General features: G+C 35.2%; 1 protein-coding gene across 1 annotated transcript; it reads right to left on the reverse strand.

Moving 5' to 3' along the window:
• Positions 1-1062: 1062 nt before the first annotated feature.
• On the reverse strand, positions 1063-3605 carry LOC126899938 (zinc finger protein SNAI2-like). The gene is made up of 2 exons (XM_050675226.1): positions 3161-3605; positions 1063-2767 (listed from the first exon to the last, which is right to left on the reverse strand). The coding sequence occupies exons 1-2, from the start codon at positions 3288-3290 to the stop codon at positions 1632-1634; spliced, it is 1266 nt and encodes a 421-aa protein (XP_050531183.1). The 5' UTR covers positions 3291-3605; the 3' UTR covers positions 1063-1631.
• Positions 3606-13323: the final 9718 nt, after the last annotated feature.

Genomic DNA, 13323 nt, shown 5'->3' on the forward strand with positions numbered 1-13323 from the left:
CTAGCGTATAAACTGGTGACATTAATTGAATATTTAAGTAAAAAAAATCAGATGAACAACAATCAACTAATATTTCCAGTACTTGCGAGTTAAATATTTTGATGATCACAGACATAAAAAAAGCTAGTGGATTACAAGAAACTGATAAAAATTAAAATTCAACGATTGGAAGAGATATCGAAATTAACAGCGACACAAGCTTACATGAATCACGATTTAATGTTGTTATAAAACTGATTCTGTAAAGTTTTCTCACGAAGATGATTACCTGAGCATGTTCGTGAGAATTGATACTAAAATATTTTTATGAATGGTCCGTCGGATGATGCGAAAACGCGACAGGTAGGTAAGGCAAACGTCTCTGAAATCATATACCTCCCCACGGTGGGAACCCCGTGTATTGGTACCCGTTTGGGGAGTGTTATACATATGATGAGAATGGTGGACCAATTTATAATAATGTATAATGTATTTTCTCATGGACTCCTTTTCCTGTAAATAGCTGCTACTGACCCGGGTAAACAACCCGCACAGGTACACCCGTTTACCATTGTGTGTGTCTACACAGTCACCTACCCATATACGCACCAATATAATACTATTACCTATAGACGTATTTGATTAAACGTTGTGCATCCGTTTCCCACGAGTGCGTTTGTTGTTGCCAACGCCACTCATTTCACAAGAAAAAAAATTCTTTGCCACCTATCAGACAGTACACTCGCACAGGTGGTACACCAAATACTTTTGTTTCGTCGTACACTTGACTTAATTATTTTGTGTAAAAATTAATTTTTTTTATATTTAAACTAACTTGTTTGATATTAATATACGTGAGTGATAAAGCGAAAGTGGCGCATGTCATCATATTAATTATTGAATTTTGAAAAACATAAGAGTTTGTTGAAAGTTTTAAAATTAATTCCTGAGTGAAGTAATCGTCAAGGTAATATATTATATATCATATTATAAGATTATACATATATATATATATATATATATATATATATAAACAAGTTTACGCTAATTTCTATATTAAAAAAACAACAACTCAGCAGATAATTTAGAGTATCACATACATTTTTATTGTAAAAAATAATATATTATATTATATTAACTTAATCGAGTAAGTATAATATATTACTTTATAATATCAAATTCGTTGTTTTGAAATATGTCAGTCCTATATGATTTACGCTAAAAAACATTACATATATATATATATAAATCATAATTGATATATGGTTCAAATATATTAAACGTTTAGCATAACAAGTACAATATGGCCGACATTTGGGTTTAAAACAATAGTGGGGCGGGGGCATAATATAAAACGACGACTAGTTTTCAACATAAAAATAAATGGCTTAATATTGAAAATAATAATAATAATAATAAATAAATAAACATTAAAATGCTCATCATCAATAGCCAATAATAAAAATAAATAAAGTGTGGCCTTACATTAATAATATTACCTTAAACCTAAACAGTGCAATTGTTTACAATAATATAAATATATATTATAATAAAGTGACTAGTATAAATACAAGAAAAAAATTGGTGGGAAGAAAGAGTAGACAATAAGAATAAATAGTACAGCATATGAGTTAATATTTACGAGGGAGGAATTATTGCGGTGAAGCATTCTGTAGGTGACGATGGCCATCCGATAGCCTTGGACAACCGGTGTCACAGTGTTTAGTGAGTAGAGACATGCGGCTGAAAGTTTTGCTACATGTGGGACACGAATATTTCTTGACATCCGAGTGGGTCTGTAAATGTGCTCGGAGGTTTGATCTGTCAGCAAAGGCTCGGTTGCAGTGTGGACAAGAGAAAGGTTTCTCTCCAGTATGCGTACGGATGTGTCCCTGTAACAACCATGGTCGGCTAAAAGCTTTACCGCACAATTTGCATATACATGGCAACGTGTGAGTACGAATGTGCATCTTGAGAGCTCCCAGTGTGTTGTAAGCTTTTTCACAATATTTACAGCTGAATGTTTTTGGGCTGCCACCACACTCGTCGTCAGAGCAGTGGAATTGCTGGTGCTTGGTCAAACCTGACACGGTCGAGTAAGTTTTGGAGCATGTCGTGCATTTGTACCTGCCGCCGGTTTTGATACTTTGGGTGGTCGTCGAGTTGGAAGTGATTGTAGATACGTTGGTGATGGAGGAAGCTGTGTCGCTTTCGCCGGAATGGCCACCGCCACCGTAAGGGGAAACGGCAGGCGAAGATGTTTCAGTCAAAGCGGGTGGTGACCAACCACCGTCTGAACTGCGACTTTGCCAGGATGGCACATGAGGTTTGAATGCTGAATAAGAAGATCCAGGAGGAGATAGGGAACCATCCCGTCCGTGTAATGGAATTGAAGTTGGAGGAGGTGGATAGACTGGGTAAGCTCGTGGTTCGGTCGATAATCCGTGATACATGTAGCCTAAATGATAGGCTGCTGGTGGGTATTGAGCAGGTACTGGTCTAGGTGCCGTGGGACCGTGATTGTGGGGATAAGAACCACCAGGATGGTCTCCACCGGCAGCGATATTTAAGCACAACGGCTCCAATGGACCGGGCTTGATAGCTGTAGGTTGATACGGATGGTGGTAAGGTGATGGCTGTACTGGTAGTTGATGCATGTACAGAGATTCTTTTTTTAAGCCTTGCGGTGCTAGAGGAACGGCAGTGGACTGTTTGCACTTAATACTCAAGTCTTGTGGCTTAGTACTCAAATTTTCTGGTTCAGAGTAATCAGCTTCAGCAATAGTTTCTACAAAAGAAAAATACATAATTAACATTTCTTTCTTTTAAGTTATTAAATGTTTTTTTTTATAAGTCTGGTGCGGTTATATCAGATTTTTATTACTATAATAGTGCCATGTTTTAAGTGCATTTTTATGTATATACTATTATAGTGCAAATCGTTTTTATTTTATTTCCTACGGTTAACCCATGTAGATATTACAATGTTAATAAGAGGGATTGCGAAAAACGGTTGGAGGGTGCATCGCAGAATCTCGGTGGGCTTTCTCACGGTCGGTGTCGCCACACCGGTTCCCATACCTAGCACCCCATGCTGTTATACAAGTGTTAGGAAAAAGTGCCGTTACTTAATATTTTTATTCGACTAGGATTAATTTTAAACAAAATAAATTCTGCTTACCGTAATCCATTTCTTCTTTGACGTATCTGTCGTAGTGAACAGGTCGTTTCTTTAATGGGCAGTGTGAGTAATCCATTTTTTTGGCGACTGCCTTGTGATGCATCATGGGTTTGTCGTCCCAAATATGCATAGTCGAACACTCGAGAAAGTTAATACACGAAGTAAAAAAAACACTCAAAGTCTTTAACGTCCGAACTCGGTTAAGTATAGTGTACGCTTTGCACTGGCGTCGAACTCACTGACACGGTAAGGTACAGGTTATGTTGAAGTCACTAGTCGATGAGCAGAGGGTAACCACTCCGGTTTGGATCGCCGAAGAGAATGAGCTGCGATGGGCGCAGCAGCCACCGGCTCGAGAAAGGTAGTCGTATTTTCGGTGAGTGTGTCCTCCCCACCACCAGTAGGCTAGAACCGCTGGTGTAACACCACATCACAGGGACAGGTGTGATAATAGTGCCGGGTGCACTCAGCACGTGCCGGCCCTATCGACCAATGGGAAAGCGGTCCATGGCGCGGGCCAATCGCTGCGGTCCGTACCCTCGACTATACGATTACTACGACGGTAGCCCCTTCCGCCGCAACCGGTTCACCGCCAGATTTCCGTTTTACAACACTGTGATTTTTACAAGTAACAATAATAGAGTAATAACATAAGTAAATACACTGACAAACGTACAAACATAGAGACTTTAACGAATAATTCACGAAGCGTTTTTATTCGAATTCACAATTTTTGTAAGATACAAATAACTAAATACAATGACCAGAGAAATGAACGAAAAATAACTGATCTTGTACAAAGTGTTGTAAGAGTAATGAATTCGCCAAGCTTATGATAAAATGTCCAAACGATAACACAGTAATGTATATGATAATAGGTCGCAAAACACATACAAATTCCTTTAGTTAAGCAAAATATCATTTTAAATAACGAATTATTAATTTTATACGTGTAGTTGTTTATTTACCAAAAGAATTTTTTGAGTATTTAGAATAGTGAATTTTGGTCTATCTTTAATCTTATTCGGAATATGTTAAATATGAGATAGAAATTTGAGTAAAATAATACTTCACTATAAAAGTATGAACTATGTAATAGAATCAAATTGATTTAATTAGACTCCAAATCAATCTAAATAAAAAATATTTAATGTAGACAATTTAAAACGGAAAGTATTTTTATTAGTCTTGATATCTTTTTAAGAAATAATATAGATAAGAAAATTAAATTTAAAAACAAATATTAACATTAATTATAATTTCTAAGACAATAATTATTATGTTAAATAATTATTAATCGAGAAATCACGTGTGAACATTACTGTGATAAATAAACGATCAATGCATCAATATATGCATTATGAACGACAAATATTGTTAAAAAATGAAATAGATGTTTAGCGTTTTTTATACTGATGGTCATAACTATCATGTTGCTCGATTGAAAAATTATTTAAATATAAGGAATATTGACCATAATTTTCTAGGTATATGTAAAATATTGCGTCTCAGTGTTAAGATGCACAGATACATTAAACACTATAGTATAATTATATGATTATTGGATTACAGTAATTGGATTAAGTTTGCTTTATGATCTTTTACATTGGCGTAGTTGTATTTCTCGTTGCCGTCGGTGTCGAGGGATTTCTTTAACGGTTAGTGATTAATTTTCAACTGATTTGCGCTGGTCCCTAAAGAGTCTTATAGTAATATTAATGAACGAGAAAGGGCTTTGTGTCGCAACCATCGTCTAGACTACCACTGTGTCGCACAATGTTTTTGATTTTTTCCCTGTAAAGTACAGCCACCTGAAACCTCGCCGTTGTAGCTGAGTAGCGATAGGCATCGTACAGTACGTGTTGTATGAAAAGGCAATTGCTTGCCGCATGTGTGACACAATTTGTAAAGTGCAGAATGACCGTTATATTTTAAACCTCTAAAGAGAGGGGTGCCCGCATAGCTTGCGCACCCTTTGCTGCCCGACGGTGCAGGCCCTTTTTTTTTTTTTTACAGTCCCCCGAAAAATGCAGCCCTCGGCGTCCTTAATGCCAAACTAGACAAAAGAAAACCGGAACGGCTCGCGGGGCGATGAATACTTATTGTACATGTGCGCGTAAGAAGAACGCGAGGAGGAAGAGGAGGAAAAGCAGCACACCGGTTTGTGAAAAAATATGTGCGCATATGCGCGTCTACCAAGTGCGTTATTGCCCAATTCGTTATTTTCTACACCCCACGACTTGTGAAATACAGGTATAGCACACAATGTAATGCGTCTAAACACTTCCGACGTTAGGTGCTGCGGTTCCTGAGCGTGTATTTTTTATACATTTGCATACACATTATTATTATGTAAATAACCTAACAGAGGACATGTGTGTGTTTCAGTCAGTTGGACACCGTGCGAGATTTAATAGTAAAGGTGCAAGTTACACGCACAACATCGACAATGTTTAAGAGCTTACGCGATGATTTTCAAATTTCACGGGACACAACAGTTTAATTGATTTTTCAAGGCACAAATGAAAAGAGAGAATTCAAAATACGTTTTAATAACCGGCACGTTATCGTTTTGTCATAAAAGCAGAATCGATCGATAGAGACTATTGTCCTTTTAGAAATGCAATTATGTTTGAAAAAAAAAAAAAAAAAAGCCGCACAGACATTTCATATTGTAACCGTCGATATCATTTGACTGTGAACTTTGCCGTAGTATTTCAATATTGAAACGGTCATTAGGTTTTACAGTACCGCTAAAACGTGCGAGAAGAAAAATACTTGAAATCAATAAATATTAGTAAACAAGTGTTAACGGTTCGCATACATGTCGTACTTAACTGTTGAACGATGATCAGTGCGTTATCAGCGCGAGGTGATAATTAAATGACATCTAGTTAAATTAGACAAATGTTTTACACGGATTAGTCATCGTAATTATACCTGCTGAATTTGTAATCTGTTTAAAGATCAAAAGTACAAACGCGAGAAGCCCAAAAAAGAACCCAATGTGTTGATTTATCTTATCAGATTTTTGGCGTGCTCTATTACATTTATTGGACAGTGCAAAGTCTACACGTCTAACGCTCAGGTCGGCTGTGGTCGCATTGCAAGTAACAAAGACCTGCTCTTTGATAACTACTGTATTAATAGTACTCGGTGTATGTACGACAGACGGCGTGTTATTTTAATATTGCGTCAATTGCGTCGCAGTTTTCAAAAACCGTTTCGACTACGTGCAGCAAAACAATTGTACGTCTCCCCACATTTAATCGCCATTGCCGCTGTTCCACTAGCCCCAGTCTCGGTAATAATGTGTCATAAATAGGTCCTAGTGTGCTTAATGAAAAAAAAAAATCAAATCCCTCGGCTGCGAAACAGGTAAAACCAGCAGGCATCGCCGATTCAGATGTGAAGCAAGGGGGTCGTTTCTGTATTTTTTGCTACCGTTGAAAAACTTGTTTTGCAGGGGGACTGCTTAAATTGTAAAATGTGGTGCACATGTCTACGGGTGTTTTTCAATCTGTTGGCAAGTAGTCGGTACAAGTAAGGTGCTCATGAAAAATGCCAAATTTATAAGGTTAACGGTTTTCAGTAGAAAATTCTGATTGGCAGACGGGCTAGTTTATCTTCAAATGAATAAATACTTAATGATTTTCATTCGAGTTATACGATTATTCTTTGAAAATATCAAACAAATATATTTTAAAGAAAGTTTCTAAAATGAATTATTTATTTATATATCGATATTTAGATTGATATGTACCAATGTAATTAAAACTATAGTTTTGTTTACGATACTCTTATTATCTTTGAATGCGTTATATATATAAAAGGTAAAAATGCACGTGTATGTAAAACTCACTGCCGTAGTGTACTTTTGTACCAATTAAACTCAAACATTATAAACTATAAAAAATGTAGACCTTTGCAAGTTTAACATGAATTATGCATTTAAGAATCAATAAAGCAGGTAAGACGTCTTCTATATTGATTTTTTAATGAAACCGGCAAACAAATTTAATAATACCTTTAACGAATTCCTTTGTTTTGTTTGTATTGTGTATTATAGGAATATACAAAGCTATTCTTCACCTATTTCGAATCGTATAGACACAAAAAGTATAGTTTTTATTTCATTATGTGTGCAATCGACGTAAATATGAAACAATTAATAAACAATTCCGAGTGATCATTTTTGTTTTATATATTTTCTATATAAATCATATTGTGTAGCAGTAAACGTACGAAAATCAGTTGACATAAATTTATGCGACTAGTATCATTGCACTTTCTTTGAACTCTTTAATCACAGAGTTGAAACGAACTGCAAGTAATTATAATATGCATATTTTATAGCGTTTACATTGTACCTGTAAAAAACAGTCAAACGACCATATGATACCGTTTATTTGGTATTCAGTAACTGAATAATAACGTCACCCAACTCAACCCGGTCGAAGTATTGGATGTAAATTTAATATTGCCCTCATAGATTGTATAAATTATCTGACTACGGCGTTGTTATCCGTGAGAATATGTTTTCTGTTTGTCTTGTGACAATTTCGCGTATGAAAGTCATGATTACAAATATGTAACCACCGACCACTCCAACGATGATGATGAGAGACCGTTTGTAATACAATTGTCCTCTTTACAGTTATGCATTCTCTGCCTTTCCCTTCCCCCCTCACATCATCCGTCACCCTTATTAAATTTATATTGCCCGCGTAACTAAATACACCCCGCCAAGGGTAAAAGTCTCGTGGGAAAAAATTTTAAACACATAAATTAATACATATACACACACACACATGTACTAGTGAACGGTGTAGTATACTTGTTATTCGTCCGGGCGACGGCGGTGTACGCAGAAAATAAAAAGCTGGGGGACGGCGACTTAGAACAAACAATAATAACAATACCCATATACTATTTTATGTGGTGGGCGACATTCACCAGCTCATTGAGGGAAGACAACAATCGCATGAGTATTTGGGTCCATGAACCGATCGTGGGATTCAACGTTTGCAGGTGGTTTATGACCGGCGAAAAGTTTCCATTATAGATGTTAACTAGGCGATGAAGACCGTGGGATCGACAAACTAGATGTGATTGATTTTTTAAATCAATTGTTGATATATTGATTCACACGATTTGGCGTCAGGGATAGAATTTAAGGCGGCTAGACCTCCTAAAAAACTGCTTAAATTATTATAGTAGGCAAATTTCGTCCCGAAAAATATCATCAGTAATTAAATACAATAATTTTGCTTTTGATTCCGCCCTACTAAAATCATCATTATTTTTTCATGGTAAAAGTGCACGATCACTTATTCATAATGAATGAATTAATTAAATGACCTCTCGTTCATTTTGTTGAAAAATAAACAATTTAGCTTTGCACACATTATGTACATCAGTAATTTCTGTTAAAAAATTCAAATTTAAAGAGGTTTCGCCGATTGTTTATTACATTTAATTTACAATTCTACCAAGTCCCTATGCAAGTGCCGGTATTAATGCGTTATACGCTAACTGTTATCAAAACCCAACTATTTATTAATGGAAATTAATAAAAGCTTCTGGAGTGGGACGAATGCCGGTATTTGTACTGCTGAGTTATATCAGTTCCTTTGATCTACTATGCAAATTCTAATATGGGTCACGACTAAAGTTTTGAAAGTTTTGTGAAATGTAGATTACACGTGTCTAGAAAATGATAGGAATGCTTCGAGGCACGATATTCCTGGAAGGCAAACGCTCAAGAGGACAGCGCAGTATTTTTGAAAGAATTTCTTAGAAATTCTTTTTCATAAAGCTCAAGATTTTTAAAGAATCAAAAAACAAGAAACAGTTACACTTTATCGTGACGTGCATCGCCGGCAAGTTCAGTTTGATGGGACCAAATGACAGGGTAGCCCATTTAACGTTCACCCGTGTGTGTATATATATATATGTATAATCGATGACAGCAACCCATAGAGTCTCGGTCATGAATAGTTTATAAGTCACGTTGTGGAAAAGAGGGCAAATAATACTTTCCCGTGTATTATGACGTACGTTAAGTTCATTTTATTATGTAACGCCGTATTATTTTTAGTCAAATGTTTCTTCAAAAAGAGAATTTCGTAACAAGTGTTCATAGACATGAGGTTTGAACATTTTGTCCCACAGCAAACTTACTACATAATATGCAAATGTTATGACACGTGGCCATCACGAATTCAATATAAACATCGACTTTTGTTTCTGCCAAAGTCTTCTCATTTAGTCGTTCAACTACGTTTATTCTTCAAAAAGTAATTTCCATCTTAACTCGTCGGCGAATGGTGAAAATCAGTAAACGTTATCGACACTTTTGGACGCCCGTCTTTACGAGTTTCCTCAACCGAACCATTACAATGACTTGGCATTGTGTTCGATTCTTTGGGAGTTACCGTAACACAATGCACTGTCGCGCATAAAATCCGTTTGTAAGAATTTTAGTATAATAAGCAATAATTATTATCCGTTTCTTTCGTGGCGCGGTTTGGTCGCCCCCTTCTCAGGTCTATACACCACCATCGGACGGAGGGGTGAAATCCGTTTATTTTTGTACCGTATCAACATATACCGCTATTATACTTGTACGTATAGAGGCATTTTATAGCGATATTTCGCGCCGTTCCTGGTGTTTTGTTTATTATTGTTTTTTTTTTTTTTTTCAAGAGTCCAGGTGAAAACACTCTCTCCCCTAAGCGCGCGCGCGACCGGCCGTCTGCTGCAGCCGAGATTTCCGACTTGCCACGTGCCCCCGCGCGGTGACATATGCTCTAGCAGCGCGTGTGCGCGCGGGATACAAAAATGAAACGTTTTTCAGCTGCCAATGCCGCCGTTACTATTATTGTTGTCAACTGTAATACAATATTCTTCTTTTGTCAGCATTACATTGCCCACCGCGGTATCTACAACGTTTCATACGACAAACAACGGCTAGGAAAAAGGAAGGTGTTTCTATTATTTTACGCCGTGTTTTACCTACGGCGACGCGATTAAAGGAAACGCAGTCGAATTGCTGGGGAGGTTATTTGATACTCGGTAATCATTATCATACGGTATGATAAATTATCACGTATTACCGTTGGGGCCAATGAGACGTTGAAAGTATCGTTTATGATTTTAGTACACAATTTTAGTTTTAATAAAACCTTTGATTTCTACAAATGTAGAAGACAGATGACGGAACTCGATATGTAGTTGAAATCGTATCCAAACATACTGTTTCATTATAATTTACAAAATTTGTAACTATTGTTTTGGTTTATCCCGTACAAACGAAAGGTCGGCCATATATAAATATAATTCGCTATAACAAATAATCGTTATTATAATTAGTCACATAGATTCGCCGTAATTTTTAACAAGCTACGTTCGACTCGATTAGCTTATTTTGACAGTTTTTGTGTTAAAAAAATATGATTTTAAAATATCGCCTGAGACGTATAAATGACCCACATACAAGTGAAACTATTTATAGTTAACTATAATCAAAAATATTCGATATAATATTCTTTGGAATATACTCACTATTTGTTTGATTTATAACGAACATTTTTATTATTTTTAAGATGTAGAGATTGTTTTGGATTTTTCAATAAATCAAAACGCGATTTTTGTGTTTTTTTTTCATGTGTAAAATTTGGACTTTTGTTAACACGCGTCTTAGGAGATTAAAATTCATCACTGGATTGTGTAGCGCAATGTAAATTTGTCTACGTTTTAAAACGATTTGACAGGGCAATGATTACTTTTGACGTGTGCTCCTGACCATCTGTCAAGTCAAAACCCATAATAGATAAGGTTTATTGAAAGACAGTTGCTGATGAAAGGGCGTTTAAGGGTAATGTGTGATATTATTTATTTTTTCGGAAAAAGGTGTCGGTAGGCAGGTGTCGAGCCGGTATAGCACCTCAGGGTACAGCGTTTAACGGCTCGTGTATACGGTAACTACTATAAACAGTTACATTGGTATCTAGTAGTTATGTAGTACTCGGTAATATAATACATTTTGTTTGCCGCCACTAACACCGTGTACGTTATTATCATGTTGGTATAGTTTAGTCGATGATTTAACAGGCCGGCTTTTTTTTTACAGCGCTAAATAGGTGCTCGTTGTAATAAAGTTAACCCTAATATGTGTTTATGATATTATAATAATAATCGGTTTTGCCGGCAGCGTCTTATGATGATGTTAGCTGGAGAGCCGATACGATTGATTGGGTTCTTCAGCCTTCAACATCGTTACAGTTAACCGCACGAGTTATGCACTGTAATTAATTTAACACGTGTAGTGTCCTATTCGCCGGTACTCTATTAAATAAATCACTTTTGCACCTTTTGTTAACCATAAAGCATCCTATTTTGCGCAACCTAATTTACGTAGAGTACCGAGAACGTTATTATTAATATTGTGTCGGCAAGACTACTATTTTTTTACAAGTAATTAAAAAACCCTATAATTATCAATAACAGTCTTTTCGCGTTGATAGTCAGTAAACGAATAAAATACTTGCAAACGGTACAACCCCATCTCATACACGTTGGAAATAACGATTATTTTCAACAGTCTATAAGATGTTATATAATTAATTATGACAATGTGTAACTTAATTAAACATTCGAAGAGTATAAAATATTTTCATGACCATTTTTAATTATCAATGTAATGTTCTCAATGGTCAAGAGATGCAAATTATTTTAATTGATAGTTACAATTTTAAGCCGTTATGTTATAATAAAGCAAAGAATATTTTAAAACCATTTTCGCTAAAGTTAAGTAAAGTAATATGAAAGTATTACTTGCAGATGAAAAGAGCTAGTCATTTCAGGGAAGTGTTATGTGGTGATGTGTAGATGAGACAAATCTTTGGATGCCTTCTCACTAATTAATTTCAGGGGCAAGTATAATGTAGACTTTGTGTAAACAAAATACGGAGAACGACATATTTTCTTCGATCTTAAACAAAGGGTTATTATGAAAGTCAGAATACTGCGTTGATTAGAGCGAGGTCATTGTATTAGTAGTACGCTATTTGTTACTGTATAGATAATTTTAATTGAGGCGCAAGTATTTATTTAAGTCCTATTAAAATTATTGTTGTAGAGTTATAGAGTGACAATTACAATTTGATTTGGCAACGTCTCCAATTAAAAAAATTAACAAAGAATGAAAAAAACCGTCCATATGTTTTCGCAATCCAACCTGTGAGAAATTATAAATTTTATACGAAATTAATATATTTATTTAGTAATTTAATTGAATTTTAACAGAACAAGTATACATTTATTTTCAAACTACTTATATCTTACTTTGTATTTTCTAAGTAAATACTTTTGACGGAATTAATATGTTCAAGGTATCGAGAGTCCTGTGAATTTTGCAGTATGAAAAAAAAAACGAATTGTATAAATAATTTAAATGAACGGTCCAATTAGTACATTAATTTCTTTTTTATATTTTTATGAAAATGAATTTCCTCGAAAGGAAAGCTATTTGCAAGATTAAATATTCAAGGTTTATGCAACCCTTACGTGCCGTAGCTTAACTCCTACACATTTTTGGTTATTTTTGAGTTTTTTTTTGTTTGTCGGAAACTTTTAATATATTATTGATTATTATTATAATATCTGTAATATGAATGATATATGAGGTGTTTGCGACAAATGTTCTACTGTTAGGTATAGGTGGACCAAAGCTTTAATTATTAAGCAAAAAAATGTCATAAAGCATTAAATATATATTTTAAAAGGGTCACTCAGATGGGTTTAATAATTTGAAATGCGTGCAAAACTTCGACTGTATACCGGGTGGAATACATCTAACTGACAACTCTATAACCTTCGATACAATTAATATTTTATTGTACTTTTAGGTTAATAATTTATAATTTCTAGGACTACGTTAAAGTCATATATGTTAGTTTCGATGCAAAACTGAGAAGGTAATAATTTTACTATGTGTTTTTGTTATTATTTTTTTATTTGTATCTGTTACTAATTTTTCTCAGCTTTCACCAAACCGATTTCTTTTAACGTTACGACAAATCGAATCTAATCGAAGACATTACCCTCAAAAATTGAAAAAATTTTCCTCGTTCCCCGTAAATGGGGGAAAATCTCTAACA

Source organism: Daktulosphaira vitifoliae, unplaced genomic scaffold (genome assembly GCF_025091365.1).
Source record: "Daktulosphaira vitifoliae isolate Bord-2020 unplaced genomic scaffold, ASM2509136v1 Scaffold_2, whole genome shotgun sequence".
Lineage (NCBI taxonomy): Eukaryota > Metazoa > Arthropoda > Insecta > Hemiptera > Phylloxeridae > Daktulosphaira > Daktulosphaira vitifoliae.

Coding starts and splice junctions, on each gene's coding strand:
- LOC126899938 (XM_050675226.1), bottom strand. CDS start 3,290: ATGCATATTTGGGACGACAAACCCATGATGCATCACAAGGCAGTCGCC. Junction 2,768..3,160: donor CAAAGAAGAAATGGATTACG/GTAAGCAGAATT, acceptor TTTCTTTTGTAG/AAACTATTGCTGAAGCTGAT.